This window comes from Desmodus rotundus, chromosome 9 (assembly GCF_022682495.2).
Source record: "Desmodus rotundus isolate HL8 chromosome 9, HLdesRot8A.1, whole genome shotgun sequence".
NCBI lineage: Eukaryota > Metazoa > Chordata > Mammalia > Chiroptera > Phyllostomidae > Desmodus > Desmodus rotundus.
The window spans coordinates 87,703,186-87,723,735 of NC_071395.1; the positions used below are offsets into that span (position 1 = coordinate 87,703,186).

General features: G+C 40.3%; 1 protein-coding gene across 8 annotated transcripts in view; it reads right to left on the bottom strand.

Annotated features, from left to right (window-relative positions):
• Positions 1-20,550, bottom strand: part of CEP112 (centrosomal protein 112) — a 370,586-nt gene that overhangs the window by 126,996 nt on the left and 223,040 nt on the right. For 7 of the 8 annotated variants that reach the window (XR_006653046.2, XM_045182487.3, XM_045182485.3 and 4 more), the window contains 2 exons: positions 12,101-12,163; positions 5,565-5,714 (listed from right to left, as the gene is read on the bottom strand). Coding sequence is in view for 7 of the 8 variants with exons in the window: in XM_045182487.3 (XP_045038422.2) it covers positions 5,565-5,714; positions 12,101-12,163 (213 nt within the window). In the remaining variant the exon portion in view is untranslated. The remainder of the gene's footprint in view (positions 1-5,564; positions 5,715-12,100; positions 12,164-20,550) is intronic. The other variant, XM_045182486.3, reaches the window with a different exon arrangement.

The window sequence follows — 20,550 nt, forward strand, 5'->3', positions numbered from 1 at the left end:
ACGCTACACATTGAGCAGAAGAACCACCCAGCCCATCCCTGCCCGAAATTCTGATCCAAAGAATTATGGGCCCATAACACAGTGGCTGCTTTAAACCACCAAGTTTTGGGGTGGTTTATTATGCAGCAGAGAGTTCTTTCTAGGAGCTTGACTTTGAAGATAAGAAATGAGCTAAAGCAGTGAGTAAGTAATACAGATTTTTTTGCTCTCGATTTTTTAAGCTAGGGTATACCACAGCATAAAAGATTACTTGTAAGAATGCATTTGTTGCTATAACTCTCTTGCACTCCAGGAACTCTGTTCTGTGAAAGACCTCGCTTCATCTGCTGTTTCTTAGACAGCAAGGCTCCTGCCTGCTGTTAGCTTCAGCTATCGCATTTCCCTTAATGTCTGCTGGGTTCCTTTGGGCTGGTGACTCTTCCTTTTTTACCAAACAACTTTTATTGTTTCTTATTTTAAAAGGGATATTATAATTTAACATATAGCACTAAGATAAAAGGTAATTACCACAAATTCTACCACTTAGGGATACCCACCAGTAAAATTTTGACACACAGTTCCAGTCCTTTTGCTCTTTATATGTACTTTCATTTGCAAAAATGACCCCATATTACATTATGTTCTGTAAACTGGATTATCGTTGAAAACTATCTTGTGAACATTTTCAATATCCTTATATATCCTTCCCCAACATCACTTCAAATACTGCGTAGTTCTTAGTTTATGAGCTATGGCAAAAAATAAAGTATAGAAAGGAGAGAGAATGCTGGCATGGTGGATGCCAAGCACAATAAATAGTCACTGGATAAACGAATTAATGCTAGAATACGCATCTTTTTGGCTGGTTAAAGCTCAGTGCAACCCTTTAATTGCCATCTTAGGGCAAATTCTGGAAATGCGTCAAAGGCTACGCATGTTTCTTAGGCAATTTAGGAATGAGAGGCACAGCCAAATTATCCTCCAGAGGTGTTTTATCAAGTTACATACCACACCAGACCGGCGGCCCTTCCAGCGGGTTTTGGTAGACTACTGTATACATCAATCTTTCTCTAGAGCGGCAACCTTCAACCTTTTTCATCTCATGGCATACGTAAGCTAATTTCTAAAATTCTATGGCACACCAAAAAATATATATTTTGCCAATCTGCCAAAAAATAGGTGTAATTTAGATTCATTCATCCTGGACAGCTATTGTTGTGTTGGCTGTTGTCATTTTTTTTCTTTTTTTTGACAATTTAAGGGAAAAGAGGTCAGTATCCCTGACTAATTAGTCAGGTATTGCATGCTTTACAAATTCTTTTGGGAAACCAGTGTGCACGGCACACTGGTTGAAAAATCACTGCTCTAAAGAATTACTTTAACCAAAGGCCTATTTATCCAGGGAAACATCACTGGGAGTCCTGGCGGAGTACTGGATTTACCCTCCATCTCTGTCCTCAATCACCAGCTGAGAGCTCAGCTCCTCATCAACCGAGGAAGTGGCGTGAAGCACCTTCCACAATGAGCATGCACGCTGTTTCTACAGACCACTTAATAGTAATATTTAAATGCAGTAATATTTGATGCTACAAAATATTGGGCACATATGAGCTTATTTTAATACATATGCAGACAAGGGTATTTGTTTTCAGAAAACCGAATACAAGCCTCACGGTGACTGTGTCTCTCTGAGTATCTGCATCTATCTAGGTATCTACATGTATAAGACAGTCAAATGTAATTAGAATGTCCATTGCAAACAACCTCTGCAAAAGTGCTACTATCACTCAGGCCAACATAACATTGGAGTGAAGATACCTGGGTTCATTCATGCACTTGGCCACTGACTCCCTTTCACAGACAGACTGTGGAGGCCGAGGTAGGGCGTAATAATAGCTAATGGCTGAAGCTTTCAAGTCACAAAGACTTTGACTTGAACCTGGCTCTGCCACTTGTGAGCATTATGACCATGAGCTGCTTATTTACACCTCGGAGCCTCAGTTTTCCCATTTGTAAGATGGGGATGATAGAAACACCCTTTTTTGTAAAGATTACTACAAAGGCTTAAACGAGATCATGAAACATGAGACGAATGAAAATATTTGGCTGAGAGCCTAGTACATAGTACATGCTGACTAAAATCAGCTAGTACTACTATGATTTTTATGGGCCATAGCCCGAAAAACAAGAAGAATGACAGAATGCTAATGACTTAATTATCTTATGTAGCTTAGTAAAAAACAAAAACATCATTGACTTTATACATACTCTGAGTTAAGCAAAATTGAACAATATCTTATCTACAGTATAATTTTAATTATATTCAGGGGCCTATGATACCTATGTTTTAGAGATTATTAATATATCTTTTTAAATTCAGCCTTTACGATTTGATGCTTTGTTGGTAATTAGGACAGAATGATTTCCCCTTTTGACAGGTAAATGAATTAAAATGACAAAAACCAATAATTAAAATAGGCAGTTATATTAATTATATTTCTTTCAAGATTTTTAAATTTATTTATTAAAATATTTTTTTTAAAATATTTATTTTTTAAAGAGGGGATGGGAGGGAGAAAGAGGGGGGGGAAATATCAATGTGTGCCCCTCCTGGAGACCTGGCCTGCAACCCAGGCATGTGCCCTAGACCGGGAATCGAACTGGTGACCCTTTGATTCTCAGGTCAGCACTCAAGCACTGAGCCACACCGGCCAGGGCTCTTTCAAGATATTTTTAATCTTTAAGAAATAATACTAAAAACTATGTTGTTATGAAGTAAGTTTATGTTTTCTTGCTCTACTTATACTGGGATTCAATCATTTATTTAAAATTTGGGACTTCTGGTCAAGATGGTAGCATAGCTAAACTCAGTTTGCTTCTTCACATAACCACACCAAAATTACAACTAAAATATAGAACAACCATCACTCAGAACCATCAGAAATCTAGTTGAATGGAAGTCTGACAACTCTGAAATTAAAGAAACCACATCCATTCAGACTGGTAAGAGGGGTGAAGATGCAGAACAGGCTGGTCTCACATCCATATGTGGTGGATAAAAATTTGGGCGGTTTAACTCGTGAGCGAGGAGTACCAGCTCCATATCAGGCCCCCTAGCCTAGGTTTCCAGTGCCAGGAAGATGAGTCCCCATAACTTCTGGCTACAAAAACCAGTGGAGATTGAGTTGGTAGAAGAAACTTCGGGAGTCTTAAGCAGTTCCCCTTAAAAAAACAACACATGGACTTATTCAGATTCACTCTTTCTGAGCTCCAGCACTGGGGTAACAGCTTGAAAGGCACCAGTGGCACACGGGGAGGAACTGAATTGTCTGGCAGCAGAGGAGAGGAGAGGAAGTTTTCTCTCAGATAGAAAGGTGGGCAGAGGCCACTGCCCCTTTCTGAGCCATCTTCCCACAAAGCCACAGAGCAGGCAGATGGGTGCCATATCTGAGACTCCATCAACCTAACCTGGCTAACACTGTTTGCCATGCCCTGGAGATCCCTTGAGACTCTGTAGGGCCCAGACTGTTAACCATGACTTTTCCATATGAATGGCTGGCCTTGGCTCTTCCTAAATCCTATCAAACAAGCAACAACCAGCTTCAGTGAGCCCCTAGCCCTTGTACTTCTTGCTCATTGGTCCCAGGCCCAGCACTAGCAGTAGCCAGCCAAGATTCACAGTTTGGTTTTGCCTGGGAATCTCCAAGGCATAAGTGGCAGACATCTCAGATTGCTTTGTAACTCATGCAGGGTGGTGCCAGGCAGAACACAGGTGGAGGCTGATCGTGCCCTGCACCATGGGGGAAATCCCAGAGCCTACACACCCAGTGGACAACTACAGACATGTTGAAGCTCCACCCTGTCCCTGTACAGCTGATCCGCCACGGAGGGTGCAGGTTGGTGGTACATAGTCACAGCCAGTCCTTGCAGCTGTCTGGCCTGGGCAAATCCCTCCCATTGATCTTCCAATAGCAATCAAGGCTCAATTACAAGAGGAGGGTGCACTCAGCCCACGGGAAGGGTGCACCTCGAGTACCCAGCTTGAGTGACAGGGGAGGCCATGCCACTAGACCTTACAGGACACCTACAGTAGTAGTAGGTACATGGGCATGAACAATGGTGTGGGGATGGCTTGAGGGAGTGGGGCAAAGGGGGAAAAATTGGGACAACTGTAACAGCATAATCAATAAAAAATAATTTAATAAATAAAATAAAATTTGGAAATTACTTACCACTTGGAATTTGGACATCACTGGAAAAGAAACTCACTTAAAATAAAAGTTTTATATAACTAAGAGAATTTAAACACTGTTCAACTGAGCTCATGTGAAACAAAAAGTTATACAGATCGATGAGTACTTCCTGTGCATTTATAAATGAAAAGGGCTTCAAAGATTTCTTTAAGTTACCAGAATATAAAAAGGAAACATCTTTTTGTCTCACATCATGTGTAGGGGAAAAGAAAAAACTCACAGATGGAAATATATAGGGAAAAATCTCATTAATAACAAAATAAGTCCTTTCCTCTGAAGTGAGGAGGCTGGATGTAATGGCCCCCAAGGTTTTGTCCAGATCTTAAGGTTTTTTTGTTCTGTTCAGTGTTGCCCAGGCTTCAAGGGCATATTATGAATCTTACAGGCTATATATACACACAACTTACCTGAACGCTAACTTTTCCCTAAATTATTCAGATTGCCTACAATAAGCTATAGAAAGCAACATGGGGGTTAGGCAGAAAAGGGCAGTGATAAAACCCAAATGTTTCCTTTATTTTTCTTTGCTTTTTATGATTACTCTAACTGCTTTAAGCATTGTTATAACAAAGTAAAATCACTGAAAAATAATCTTTTGCTGGGAATTCTTTGAAATTTTTTTTTGTTCTTTTTAAATCTTATTTATAAAGGTTTCCAGATGCTTATCCTCACAGATTCAACACCGCAGGAGGCAGACACTTACAGTAATATTCACCATGAAGCCAAGAAAAAACCACTTTGAGATCTAACTGCCTATCACCTCAAGAATCAGGGTCCAGGGAATTTTCTGTTGCTATTAAAAGTGTGACTCTCTGAAGCCATTTGGAAACAACCTAGGCTCTCAGCAGCAACACATCCATCCTGTACAATGTCAAAGCACAGCGAATAGTTGGCATTCCAAACCTCAAACAGGTTATTTCTCATTATGAGAATACATAATGAAAGGATTTGGGCAAAGAATAGAATGTGAATTGGAAGCTGACTTCTGAATTTATTAGCCAGCAGTCTTGGGCTGAAAGAGTCATTCTAATTTCAAGAGACAGTTCCAAAGTGGTTTTCAAGAAAGAGGACCAGGTATTTTTCAAATATTTGTTCACTGTGAATGGACTGGGCTTGCCAAAAATGACTCTTTATGCTGGCATGTGATCTCTGAAAGGGAAGTGGGCCTGAGTCACTGGATACATCAAAGGTAGAGGCCAGTGAATGGAGTTACTGCCGGCTCTGTGAACGAGCCAGATACCTGCACTCCTCTGCCCGCTGCTGGGATTTCAGCCCTCTTTTTAATTGCACCGAAGCAGCTGGTACCACTGGTTACTGAAGTCTTCCGATTACCTTGATTGCTCGGTCATTATCTCTAATCAGCTGCTGCTTCTCATCTTCAAACTTCTGTGCAACATCCTGCAGCCGCCTCTCGGCCGCTAGCTGCTGCCGGCTGTTCTCTTCTCTCAGAGAGGAAATGGCTGTCTGGAGCTCAGCTATGGTCTAAAATGAAAACAGCATGCTGTAACTTCACATTCTTCGGCAAGAGGCGTCTATTTCATATGCAGTTATGCTTAACAGAAGAATGGGTTTGGCAAAACTCTATTCCACAAACTAAACATTTTCAATTAACATATCACGCACTCTAATGCATGACATTCCACCCCATAAAAGACTGTAATAAAACTGTGAATGGTGAACAACTGCTGAACCAAATATATTTGGAAGACATTTTCACGATAACATTCCACAATATTTACTCATCAACAGAAAGAACATCTGTGATCTCAAAAATATGAAGTGCGTCAGATTTTACTTTACTGAGAAATGTATTTACTAGAATAGAAAAAGCTAGTTTGCCTTTCCTAATACTTTGAACCATAATATAGCCAAAGAAAATAATGAACAGAGTGCATTCTTCATAGTTACCTAATTCTACGCAGTAATTTTTGAGTGTTCATGAACACTTGTGCACTGTGCTAAGCACTGTAAGTTCCGATAGAGGCAAGCATTATTACCACCCATCTTTTCTCAATGGAGAAACAAGGCGCAGAAAGAGACCACATATTTTACATTGTTGAAGATGACGCCCAACCAAGGCCAGGCAGGATCTGAACCACGCAGTCAGACCAACGGCCGCCCTAATTCGTTCCTCACACTCGCCTGCGGTGATCAAGGTCTCAGTATCGAAGAGAAGTTTAGGATGACACAGTTCCAAACGGGCTGCTCTCTTCCTAAGTGATGATACGTCCATACCAGTTTATTTTGACCCAAATGGTGTCATTTCAGAGCCTGCTGGAGTATTCTCTACCCTTGAGAACTGGTTCTGTGACAGGGTTCCCTCCCAGTTCTCAAAGTAACCCTGCGGCCCAGGGATCTGAATGCAATGGGCTGCCTGACAGCATTGCTCTTCCTTTGGTTTCCATGCATCCACTTCCTTTCCAATTCAACAGTGATGGCTTTTTAAAAGGAGGAAATGGTGGTTTCTTCTAACAAAAGAAAGATCCATAGTCCTGGGGTAGAGTCTAATTCTATCGGTTCTATGGCAGGAGGGCTGGTTGACGAGAAACATTGGACAAGTTAGTCTTCTTCCTTGAAACTCAGTTTTTCCAACTACGATTCAATGACAGAACTAGATACAGCATTATATGGCAATAACAGAAAATTTCTGGAGTCTTCCGGAAGCCAAGTCCTATAGAAATGTTAATTATTACCACTGACAGAAATAATAGCACATTTACAATAAATAAAGAGTATTTATGCTTTCAGAAGGAAACTAACTCACTGTAAACAAAGTTTAACAACTAGACTTTGAACTAATCAAATATTAAGACATTTGTGAAATAAATGACAAAATACACAACAGCAGTGTGGTCACATCTTTAAACGCAAACTTGAACCTTCTGCTGTGAGCAGAGGAATTCATTTACTGAGAATGAAGATGTTTTCATCTGTTTTTTGAATTTAGATTAAATGTTTCCATGCTGGCATCAATTCCATTAATTCTTATAGCACAGCTATGAAGCACAGAAGGTTAAATTTTTATAGTAAATGTCAAAAACTGAAGCACAGCACAATCAACTCGCTCCCAGCTACAGAGTAAGAGGAGCCAGAGATAAGAAAGAGCCAGATTTTCCTGGTCCGACATGAAACTTAGGGTTGGTATTTTACAAGAACACGCAGCCAAATAGCAAAAATAACTTACTCTTTCAATGACTATTACAGTGTTTCAAGCTGAGTAAACCACAGCTTTGCAGAAGTGGTGAATTTAGTTCTGTAACGTGTTCATTGTGTTTTTGGTGTGTGTATATGTGCATGTTGGTTCTACGCAATCTTATCACATGTATAGATTCATATATCCATCCCCACAATCATGCAATGTATTTTTTAAGTACAAAGTAATTTCATTTCTTTAAAAAATAGTAAGATTTAGATTAGCTTTAGAACTGACTGAAGATATCTGGGGGTTCTTCAAATGACCACAAGGGCATGAAAGAGGGATCTCTCACTTTCAGAAGATTTATGACAAGAGTACGTGAAGAAGAAATAAATGTAGGTTTTGGGAGGAACTACTAGCAAAGTCCAGGATGGCCTGAGGAAAGCATCCTGGCTTTTGAGTGGAAAATGAAACCTTTCATTCTTTGAGGGAATAATGAGATTCTTTGGGGGAAAAAATAAGATTACCTTGGGAAAGTTAATTAATTTATTTTTAAAAGATTTTATTTATTTTAGAGAGAGGGGAAGGGAGAGAGGAAGAGAGGGAGATAAACATTGATATTTGCAAGAGATACATCAATCAGTTGCGTCCCGTACACCCCCATCTAGGGACCCAGCAGCCCACAACCCAGGCATGTGTCCTGACTGGGAATTGAACTGGTGACCTTTGGGTTTGCAGGCGGCGCTCAATCCACTGAGTCACACCTGCCAGGGCAGAAAGTTAATTTAAAAGCTTATGAGAATGATATAGGAAGAGTATCACACACTTCAGGTGAAACACCTTGGGTAAAGAGATGAATTGGTTGATAGACTGATAAGGTGGATACAGAGATGTAACTCAAATATTGGTAATTTTTAAAAACTGATTTAAGATTTACTTTAAGACGGAGAAATAATCACACTAACTAGGTTAATAAGGTAAAGAACAACACTCGCTTGGTTGTAGACACAGAGTATAAGAGAACAGACTATCTCCCCCTTAGCTCAATGCACATAACTTGGACTCAATAAGTATGTAAGTAATGGAACTATAAATCACAGTAAATTTTAAAAAATTACCTGAAATAGTATATTGAGGTAATCCAGACTTTCATAGACTAATAATGTAAAAAGTTTCTGAGAAAAAATGAAAACTAATCTATACAATTATAATCAAATCCCACCAGTTTTGGTTGAATCATAATTTTAAAAAACTTAGAACAAAATGCCACCATTCAACTAAATGTTTACCCTGTATTAGCTTCAGAGAAAGAAGTGGATTAGAACATTTGCAGATGAGTATTAAAAATTAATATTTTGGAGAGCAAAAGAAGAGCTATTTGGGGCTGAAACTATAAGCAACTTAGCCCATGAAAGCTGTAGTAGTTAATTATTATTGTTAAGCAATTATACTTTGCATAAATGTTAGTGGTCTTACTAGGTCCCAAAAATAACAAGATTGTAAATAGAGGTTAAGATTTTTATCTTTAACTCACTCTACTGTTTTTGAGAGAATAGCACACTTTGAGATTTTTATAAGGCTCTTCTTTAACATACAATAGACAAGACAAGGCATGCTTGGGAAGGTTCAGTGAAATACTAGATCCTCAGAAAATAAGTGGAAGAGTGGCCCCATGACACCTTTTGCATTCTAGGTTGTCACCCTGGAGAGGGACCTGGAGGCTGGGGTGTGTGGGACATGTGGAACATGCCCAGGCACTAATCTGCACTGGGGGTGTGGGAACGAACGTGTCCCACACACTCGTGGGGCGGTGGGAAGGCTGGTCCCCAGGCAGTGGGCGGGCTGCTGGCATCCCAGCATTATTAGTCTGCTGCACCCCCCCGCCCCCCGCAGACGGCAACCTCTTTCTTTGACAAATGGCCACCAAGCCAGTCAGTTGAGTGGGGGAAAACCGCATTAAACTAGAAAAGGCAAGGTTAATATGTAATATTAAGATCAAAAGAATAAATATGTGATTCAGACGGAATGATATTTGGGAGTGTGCCCAGAGAGGATGGCAACGTTGCTGTCCAGGCGAATGTTGAGAATCTCAGGGGGCGCAGTCCTGGGCATGCCAAGGGTTTGGTGAGGACCTAACATGCCATGGTCTGTTAGGTCCTAACGGCTTGATAAAATCTTAAAGATTAAGAAACTTCCTTTAAGGGAGGAAAATACTTAAAATATTTTCCAAATTTAACCGGTGATCTCCTGGGTACCAGTGCATTCATTACTAATGCATTCATCTTACTACTCCTTTTTGGAAAGATTTTAAAAAACTTAATAAACAGTTATGCAACTTTGCTCCTGGCAATCTCCTCGGCTTCGATATTGAATTAGAGAATCCAGTCAACTAAAACTAGAAAACAGAAAAACTCAACCCATGGTTTTGTTTTATAATGTTTATTTTTAAATCATCTGTTTCTCTGAACTGACTGGATTGCCAACCAGTGTTTCTCATATATACGGGGGCGGGGGGGAGCAAACGGAACATTCTCCATGTAAGACCGTCCTCCTGCCTTTGATGAGACGGATGGACGACCTTTTTACACTATTAGGCCCTTTCTAAGACGTTTTTCTGTTTTGGTGTTGTACTGTCCTTTCATTTATGAGGGGAGGGTTATAGCACATGATAGTCGTTACCAGTTGGTTTTTCCTCCTCCTCCACCTCTTCCTCCTCCATCTCCATGTCTTGAGAAAATATTTAGCAACCCTTTCCCTCTTCAAATTTTGGAAGGAGATTTTTTTAAATCAATTCTTAAATACCCCAAAATACATGAATTAAAAAGAAATAATTTTTTGCTTTTCCCACACCTTTCTCATTCTCTGTTCCCTTCTTTCCTTTCTCTATTGCAATGTTAGTACTGCTATTGCAAGAGCTAACAGTTATGAAATGCTTTACTAGGCACTAGACTTTGTAGTAAGCACTTTTTTGGCATTGTGTTACTTAATACTTAAAACTATCCTATGAGGTAAGTATTACTCCCCCAATTTATAAATGAGGAAACTGAATTCCAGAGAGGGCAGGTCACTCGCTCAAGGTCGTGTGAGTGGTAGGGCTGGTCCTCAAATTCAGATCCTCTCTACGGCTTAGGCTTTCTTCCGCACTAACTTACATTTAATTTGCTTTAATATGAACTAATCAGCCTTCTTCATACTTCCCTTTAGATAAACTTAAACGCTCCTGTTTACACTCCCATTGTTTAAGCATGTGTGTGAGCTATCTTACATCTCACTTTCGGTCTGCCTCCCCCGTTCAACGTAAAGCGCCAAGCGGCAGCATGGAAGGCCGTGCCAGCTGGGCATTTTTCGTGCTTCAGTTTAAACTTTAACTTTTGGAGAAGTAAGATTTCTTTTGGCTATAAGAACTTTTCTCAGTGGATTGGAAAGGACATTCCCCATGTTTCTTCCTCAAGGAAGGTCTGGAATAAAGGCCATCAAGACAATTGCCATCTTTTTAAAGAAACACATACGATTCTTCCCTTGAAGACTTTTTGACTTCCTATAAATTACATATAAATTAAATTTATAAATTAAAATTAATTTAAATTTACATAAAATATGCACATTTTCAAAATAATTATAGAATCTAAGAAATTACACGATCATTATCACCAAAGTTTTACAATATTAAAAATGTGAGGGGTTGGGCCAGGCTGCGGGAGTCAAGGTTGAGAGCTTCCATTCCAAAGTCAGGTCCAGGCTGGGTCCTGGCTTGGCCACTTGCAAACTGTGTGCCCTCGCCTTCCCGAGCCTTAGTTATCTCACCTGGAAGAATGGGGCCAATGACAGTTCCTAACCTCAGAGCTACCATGGGTGAAGACAGAGCAAGTCAGTATGGTTAGGGTCCCATAAGTGCTCTGTTTTATTATTGTTTTGTTGTTGTGTTGTCACTACCACCGTGTGGTAACTCATAAAATGGTACATGAATTTCAGTCTACTACCTCATATTGCTGTATACATGCCAAAATACTAAGAAACATTGATTTAAAAAGTCATTCGTTATGATGCCCATAAAATTAAACGGGTTAATCTATCCATCTGTAAAATGGAAATGAGCATTTATTTAGAGTTTTTCCTACAACTAAGGTACGCTCGGGACCCTTTTGATGATACTGTAGGGCACCATTATAACAACGTATGCGGAGAAAGTGCTCTGAGCATCATGTCAAGTAGAGAGAAGCACTCATTGATTGGCCTTTCTATACTAAAACCACAATAGGACCAACATACAGCGAGATACGAGTATAGGGACTTATAATTCCTCCTTTTCCCAAAAGGAGTCAACACTTGAGCTGCTAATTTAATGCAGATATTTGTCATTTTGAATTTTGCTGTTAAGCCGTCTTTAAGTGCAGCAAAATGGAATACTGCAAAAAAGCACAGATGGTATCAAGCTGCTCACATCACAAATGTAGGCGTGTATCTCCCGCCCTGGTGAAATATGTTTCAGCCTGGACTTGTTCTAGTGCACAGGCTGGTTTTACAACATGTGAGTGTGTGTTCAAATGGCTCCATTAAAAATTTTTAACAAAATATAATAAAAGCATATACTATTTATCCATTTTCCCATCAAAAATATGATACTGAACCATGAAAAACTGCAGAGAATTAAGTGTAACTCTAGAATACAAATGCTTTTATGTACAAGTTTCTTGTTTGTTTTGGTTCTGCTTTTTTCTTTGAATGCTCTTACCTGAGAAGATTTGGCAAGCTTCTGAAGATATTCCTTCTCGATCTGCTTCAGTCTGCTGTTGGCCTGAAAAACATACGCACGTGAACACATACACAGTGACCTGTGAGCGTGGTGTCTCTTCCCCATGCCTGTCACCAGCAGCTGGGACGGCTGCCCGCTGCCCCGCCCTCTTGGAGCAGCAGAAAACCACAGGGTTTGTCTTTGATCTAACGCCAACTATTCATCACTTAAAAAGCAAAAAGCAAAAGCAAAAAAAAAAAAAAAGATCTCTCCTGCCAATTATTAGGCAAACACAGACTTCTGTGGAGAGAGAGAGAAAGGGAGGAGAGACAGAAATAGACACAGCACAAGTGTGAGGGCTCAGCAGGTAAAGTGGGGAAGGGGAGAGGAAACAAAAGACAGGAACAGGAAAAGGAAGAGGGGGAGAGGGAACTGGAGCAGGGGGAAATGTAATAGTCTTTCCCTTAGTTTAAAAAGGAAAGAAATAGATGTTCCTGGACAGCAGCACATAGGAGATTTTTGGATTCACTGAGCAGAGTTGAGCCCCCATTCTGCCTAACACACAAGAACTATTTTTTGAAGTGACAAATATATCTAAATCAAACAATATTTATGTCCTGGAGTAGAGTGGCTTGCCAGAATAAGTGCACGTAGAACTCGATTATACCCTTTGCCACTCGAGTGGCGATCTTTTGTTATGTGACCTGCTTTCCTGCTCTCTGGACGCCTTTGGGATCCTCCCTTTATCTCGAGCATTTGGAAGTGTGAGTGACATGCCCTAGACTGGGCTGTTTTCCCACTCCATTGTGCAGGCACTAAGTAGATGCTTTCAATCTGAGCTTGTCCTTTGTCTCTAAAGGAGGTTTGGCTCACCACTCTCATAATTTCCTCTTTTTCCCTCGATCTGTCTCTCTCTCTCTGTCTCTCTCTCTGCAGCTGTGATTGTTGGACCTCTCAGGTTTAGCATTGTTTCTCTTTTCCATTTGTCTTTCCAATCTTTTGTAGAGTTTTCTGAACTTGTAGTTTTGTTTTCTACACAGCTTCATCACTCCCCTTTTTAGAGGTGAGGAAACTGAGGTACAGAGAGGTTAAGTAACTTGCCCAGCATCACACAGCTAGGAAGTAGTAGAGCCAGGACTCAATCCCATGCAGTAGAGCATGGGTGTTTTACCAGCTAGAGCAAGTCACACACTGCCTCTCAGTACAAACCTACTTCTCCTCAGGCTATTAACATCATGTTTACCAACACATTTATATGTCTGCATCTATACACACACACACTTAAATTTTTTTTCTGCTTTCTAGAATGCCTATGTTTTTCTGAGTTCCTCTTTTTTATTTGCTCTGCCAGCCTGGTGTGGTCTCCAATTTTCACTTTAGATACTTTCCTGAATTGTCTGCTGATCTTTGGGGTTCTTTCTAATTTAAAGTGAGACCTGTTAACATGGGCAGGCTTGGGGATAGGTGCATGTCATCACAGGGTGTCACACAGGGGCCCGGGCTCTCCCATGCCAGTATGCGACCAGACATTCCTCCGGACCGCTTTGCCCTGAGCTGCCTGGCAGCAGGGATCTGGCCGCTCGCGTTTTCGGGAGAGCAGCTCGGTGGTCAGGATACTGACTTTTGCAGAGTTCTGTTTCCATTTTTGCTCTCAGCCGTACCTGGGTCCCTCTCTCATTTCATCTCTCCAGAGAGGAAGCCAGGTAGAGGTCAGGGCAGACATGGAATAAATTAATACAGTTGGGAGTACATGAAACAGAGTTTATTCTCATATTATTATTTATTAAGTATTGTAATGTTTATTTGTACTACAACTATAAATCTACTTTTGCCTACCCCTGTAGGTTGAAACCCTAATCTCAATGTATGGTATTGGGAAGTGAGGCCTTTGAGGTGACTAGGTCATGGCGGGGGAGCCCTCATGAATGGAATTAGTGCCCTTACAAGAGGCCAGAGACATAGCAATCTTTCTGTCCTGTGCAGACAGAAGAAGACGGCAGTCTGCGGCCCAGAAGAGGGCTCTCATCAGAACTTGACCGTGCTGGCACCCTGATCTCAGACTTCCAGCCTCCGGGACTGTCAGGAATAAATTGTTCTCGATAAGCCACCCAGTTTATGGTGCTTTGTTATAGAAGCCAAGCTGACTAACACAATAGCCATATGTTTTATGGACTTAAGTTCAAAAGCAATTCTTTAGAGTTTATTTAATAAATCTCACTGTATCTATAATCCCTTTGAGTACACTGGGTAGTTTTGTTTTTCCCAGAACAGAGAGGACATGTGACAGTTGCTATTTTTTTTCTACTAAGCCATCAGACTCTATTCTGGCTCTATAATTAATAGAATTAAAGCCACTCTGAACCTCTTGAGGTTTATTTGTCTTGGTTCACATTCTGCCGATATTTTTAAATCACAAAATGCTTAATAAAGTATGTATTGCTTATTTAATAAATACAGAGCTCTTACCATGTGCCAGGCACTGTTCTAAGTGCTTTAAAAATATTTACTCACTAGGAAAAAAAAAAAACAACTATAGTGTCATAAAGATTAAGCTACTTTCCCCCCTAGAACAGTCGGAGTCAGAGCTGCTGGTTGGTGCAGGACAGCCAGTGTCTCGGGGGCAGCTACTCTTCCTGCATCTGGGGCTAGCCAGCCCGGAACCCCACAGGCTCAGGAAAGTTCCTCCACAGCTAATTATCCCACTCCTTCATCCATTCCAGGCAACTGCGACAAGCGCACTGACCAAAGCAGACCAAAACCTCTCCCTGCCTTTATAGAACTTCTATCCCAGGAAGCAAGCAAAATAACTTACAAAAGTAATAATATGTTAAACGGTACAAGTGCTATGGAGAAGACAAAACAGGAAGGAGAGAGGAGAAGTGATGAGAGGCAGGGGGTAGTTTACAATTTTTAAAATATGGAAGTCAGGGAAGGCCTCACTGAAAAGGTGGTATGTGAGCAAAGACCCGACGAGGAGGGAGCCTCAGGCGGTAAACTCTGGGGAGACAGCAGCTGGGGCACAGGGAGCCGGGACAAAGGCCCTGAGGTGGAGGCACACCGCACAGCGTGTTCCAGGCACAGAGAGGGGCCAGGTCGGTGCACAACGTCTCCTGGGTCGGATGAGGTCTGAGCGCAGGAGGGGACAGACGCTGTGTGCTGCTCTGAGGAATGTGGCTTTCACGTGGGTGACGTGAAGAGTCACTGAAGAGTGTTCAGTGCGGAAGTGGTAAGATCTCACTAAGTATTCGTGAGACCACTGCAGCTCTTGTGTGGGGCAAGAATCCTGCCCAGAAGTCAGTGGACAGTCTATCACAAGAGATCCAGGATGTAACAGAGGAGGTGGGGAGAAGCAGTCAGATTCTGAGGAAGATACGAAAGTAGAACCAATTGTGCCTGATAAAAAGAAATGAGTCAGGGATGACTTCTAGCTCCCACCCAGGCAGCTAGATGAATGGGTTGTCATCGTTACCTTACATCAAAATCTGGGTGGGACAGGTTTTGGGGGGAAGATCAAGATTAGTTTTGGGCACATTAAGCTTGGAGATGCCTATTGGACATGCGGTGTTGAAGTGAATCTTTGGCTGTTTGAGTCTGGAGTTCAGGGCAGAGGTCCAGGTTAGAAGTACGAGTACATTCAGACATCACCGGTGTATAAGGGGCATAGAGAACTATGCTACTGGATGAGATTTCCAGGCTTCAAGTGTATACAAAAACAGAAGGCCAAGTACACTGAGCCCTGAGCCTGCAAATGTGAGGAGGCTGGAGATGAGAAGGAAAGCAAACAATGGCCAGAGAGAGAAAGAAATCAGGGTAATACAGAACCTGAAGCCCAGTAGAGAAATCGTTTCAAGGACTATTCCACTGTATCAAATGCTACAGAGAGGTCATGTACAGAGAGGAACTGAGAAATGACCATATGGCTTAAGCATGTGGAGGACATTGGCGATTTGAATAGAAGCAGTTTTAGAGCAGTGGCAAGGGTGGAAGCTAGATAGAGGGAGCTCAGGAGAGAGGAACCGGAGCAGGTACAAACAATTTGCTCAGAGTTTTGTCACAAAGGGAAGGAGAGAAATGGGCTGGAAGCTGCAGGGGAAGGGGGTAAAGAAAGGGCTGATTTGTTGGTTTTGTTTTTTTGTGAGATGACAGATGAACAGCATGTGTGTAGGCTCATGGGAAAGAACTGCCAGCAGAGAGGCAAAAATAGGTGACACCAGAGATTTACTGGAGACACGGCCTTGCGTGAAGGAGAGGGTTTGGGATCTAGAGCACAGGGGAGGAGATGGCCTTTGCTGGAAAGTACAGGTAAACCAGCCCAAGCAACAGAGGTGGGACTTCTGACTAATGCCATCTTCTCCGTGAAGAAGAAGGAATGATTCATCAGGTTCACGTGAGGGTGGTGGAGGAGGTCGTTGGGAGATTTGAGGTGTGAGGGAAGAATATGACTAGTGGTCTGGGAAAGTGGAAGGGGACTGAGGAATACAGTATGAATCCCTGGACTCCAGGAAGCATTATGGTCTACTCGAAATTAGCAATAATGAGTTTAAAATGAGACCAGATGGTGGTACATAGAAATCCTAGAACTTGCAATAGCTAAATAGAGCAGAGTCAATACTCTGAAGAATAATGAGAAATTGCATAATTTCTTGAATAATTGAATAATATATCAACCTCCAAGGCTTTTCCTCTATGTTTGAACCTAAGTCACAGCTGCCTGAATTTCTGAACTTCTGAAATAAATCTAAAATGCTCTAGTTGAGCATGGTTGATAATTTATAGCTAATGTATCATGTAAACTGTTCCCAAAGCATTTTGGAATAACTTTATTCTCAGGATGGTATTGACTTACTTTTCATTTCCATACATGAATTAAGTTAGGGTTAGCTATTTGCATCCAAGTCTTATTTTTATAGCTATCATTATATAGAAAAATAGTTTTCAATAATCATCTAAGCATGGCCCGAACAGGTGTAGAATAACAGATGAGGAAAAACTCATAATTTTAAAGCTGGCGGATTTGTTTTGCTGTTGCTGTTGTTTCGATCTCACTGCTCCCACGTGTGCTTGGCCACGCCCTCCGCCCTCCACCACGCTTCTCTAGGGCCTCCTCCTCAGGCCGGTCTTCCTTGTTAAAGAGCCAGCTGTGTTGGTCCACTTTCTCTATGCAATTCCCATCAAAACCTTGGGTTTAAAATCCTATTGGAAAGGAACCAACCAACCAATTTCCAGAAAGGTGCCGAGGGCTATTGTCTTAATGCGCTACTTTTGTTGCAGGGTACTTTGCATTATGTCATAATTCAAGAAAGTCCTTCGCTCCTTTACTTTCCATTTCCTATCACTAACGGTGAAACTTTGGACACTCATGATTCTCAGGACAGTGATTTAGAGGGAAGAAATTTAGGAAGGTCTTCTAGAACATTTCTATTTCAGGCAAGCCCAGATCTTATCATTTTCCTTAAATTATAATAGCATAAGTTTCTGAATAAAGAGGATTAAAAAAAGGATGCTTCCCAAATTCTTTAAACATAGCACAAAGCTCAGATTATTATGCAGTATTTTCCCCTCCAGAGCTTTGTAGGCATCCATTTGAAGAGTCTTCTAAGACCGTGAGTCCCCTTATGGTGCCAGATGTCGCTGTGCAACTATGTAGTACCCTATCAACATAAAGACTCAGAGAATTCATAATAAAGACTTATATTTCATTTATTTTAATTTTTTCAATTTAGAATCTTTACAGACCTTTCAAGCTTGAAAATCTCTACATATTACTTCAAATTAAAGGCACACATTTGGAAACATAAATAAAATTCATGATTTCCACTTGGACCACAGTGGAAGAATTGGGACCGTAGTTAATCTGCTATAGCAAACAACTAGAAAATTGGACAAAATACAGAGAAAACTTTTTAGAGTGCCAGGAAACAAGAAGCACAGGATTGCAACCCTGTGAAGAGAAGGGTAACAAATGAGGGAAGCCCGACAATCACCCCTTCCTTCCTGGAGGCCCACTCTGGGACTGAACATAAGGAAAGCACTGTGTAGACGAAGCCTGGAGGCTGGGAAGGCTGAGGCAGCTGGAATTTGTTGGGGCAGACAACCAGATAGGGGGAGGGCTGTGTGGCGGTCCAGGGATCTACAGTTCCTTTGAGTCTGTTGCTGATACTTAGCTGTGCGTGTGTAGGGGTAAGTTCTATAAGACCAAGTAGAAAGTGACTACTGACCTTAAAGATAAACAATTCCCAAAGCCCCCACAAAGCTCAGGGAGATTTGAGATCGGACCAGTCAGAATGGAGAGCCCTCACAGAACATCCAGGAAGGTCACACACTTCAGTTATGGGGTTAAACTAGCCTTAGAGTAAAGTCAACTTTAAATCTGCTCTTCCCCTTTCTCTCTCTAAAAATCAATCAATTAAAAAATAAAACCCAGATATTTAAATAAAAGCATGAACATAATGAGGAGAGAAAGAGAAGATATTAAAAAAAGCTAAATAGCCTAGAGTCTAGTAATATATTATCTGAAAGGACAATTTCACTGGATGGGGTTAAGAACAGATTCATCCCACAGAAGAAAAGTGAGTATGAAGAAAAAGCATTTTAAATATCCAAAGGACTGCCAGAGAGACAAAGTACTGGATAAATATAATAGATGGTCTTAGTAATCTATAAGACTGTATCACATCATCTAACATACGTGTAACTGCATACCAAAGAAGAAAGGTTTGGAACAATATGTGAAGATACAATGGCCAAAAAAATTTCCAGTATGAAGAAAACTACAGACCTACAAGCAAAGAAGATCAATGAACAAAAAAGATAAACATACAGTAAACCACATCAAGATAATTCATACTCAAATTGCAAGAACAAAAATAAAATCTTAAAAGCAGCCAGTAAACAACAGGAACAGGAAAAAGAATGTCTGGGGATTTTTCAGCTGAAACTGCGCTAGCCAGAAGATAACATAATGAACCTACGAAGTGCTGAAAGAAAAACCAGCACCTGTCAATCTAGAATTGTATTTAGTGGAAATATCCTTCAAAACTGAAGATGAAATACAGGTATCTTCAAACAACAATCTGAGGGGATGTTTCACTAGCAGGCACGCGCTACATAAAAGGTTAAAGGAAGTGGTTCAGGCAGATGGAGAACAGTACCAAATGGAAGCCTGGACCAACTCAAAGGAATAAAGCGCACTGGACCACAGAAAATATGTGTGTACACATAAATTAGCTTTTTTCTCATTTTAAAATTCCTTTGAAAGACAATTTGCTGGTAAGAGCAAAATAATAACAGTTTATTGTGGGGTTTATAGTATGTGTAGAACAGGATAGGAATAGGGAAACAGAGGTTCACTGTTGTTAAAGAATACCTTACATTTATGTAAACTGGTACAACAGCGGGTGAAGGCAAACTACAAGTAAGATGCGTATCGTAAAAAAAAGGTATGTCTAATAAGCCAATAGTAAAAATAAAATGGAATGTTAAGAAGTACTCAATAAATTCAATGGAAGGTATAAAAAGAGGAAGAGAGGAACAAAGAAAATACGGGACAAATAGAAAACAAAGAGTGAAACTGTAGATTAACACCAACAATATCAATAATAATTACAGTAAATATAAATGGTTTTAAAATTCTATCTCAATAACAAAGATTGTCAACTTGGATTTTTAAAAATACTGTAATTACTTTGTATTTTCAAGATAAACACATTCAGTCTTAAAGAAAATAAAACTAAAAGGGTGAAGAAGGATGTACCATGCAGACAGTAATCATAAGAAAAATGAAGTAGCTATGTTAATATCAAAGTAGATTTAAGAGCAAAGAAGCTTTGAGAAAGAAGAGGATGTTTCCTAATGATGACAATTTAATTCATAAAAATGAAATAACAATCCTAATGTGCATGGACCTAATTTCAAGAGCTTCAAAATACATGAGGCAAAAAGTGACAACTGTAAGGAGAAAGAGACAAATCCACAAATTATAACAGAGCAGAGTTTGACCCTTCTCTCTCAGGAATTAACAGAAAAGTACATATAAAATTAGTGAGAATATAGGTGATTTGAAAAATGCTGTCAATCAACGTGACCATTAATCAAAAGAGATCATATTCTAGGCCATAAAACAAACTTCAAAAGAACTGAAATCATAGAGAGTATATTCTCTGACCACAACAAAATTAAATTAGAAATTCATAATAGAAATATATCTGATAATCCCAAAATATTTGGAAAAAATATACACCTAATTTCCATGAGTCAAGGAAGAAATCACAGGGATGGTTAGACAATATATTTAAATTAATGAAAATTGAAGCATAGTATTTGTAAGACTTTCCTTCGTGCTTAAAGAAAACTTTTAGCTTTGAATTTATTTTATTAACAAAGAAGGAAGATCTAAAATATGATATAAGGTTCTTCTGAAGAAGCTTGACAAAGAATAGCAAGTTTTTTTA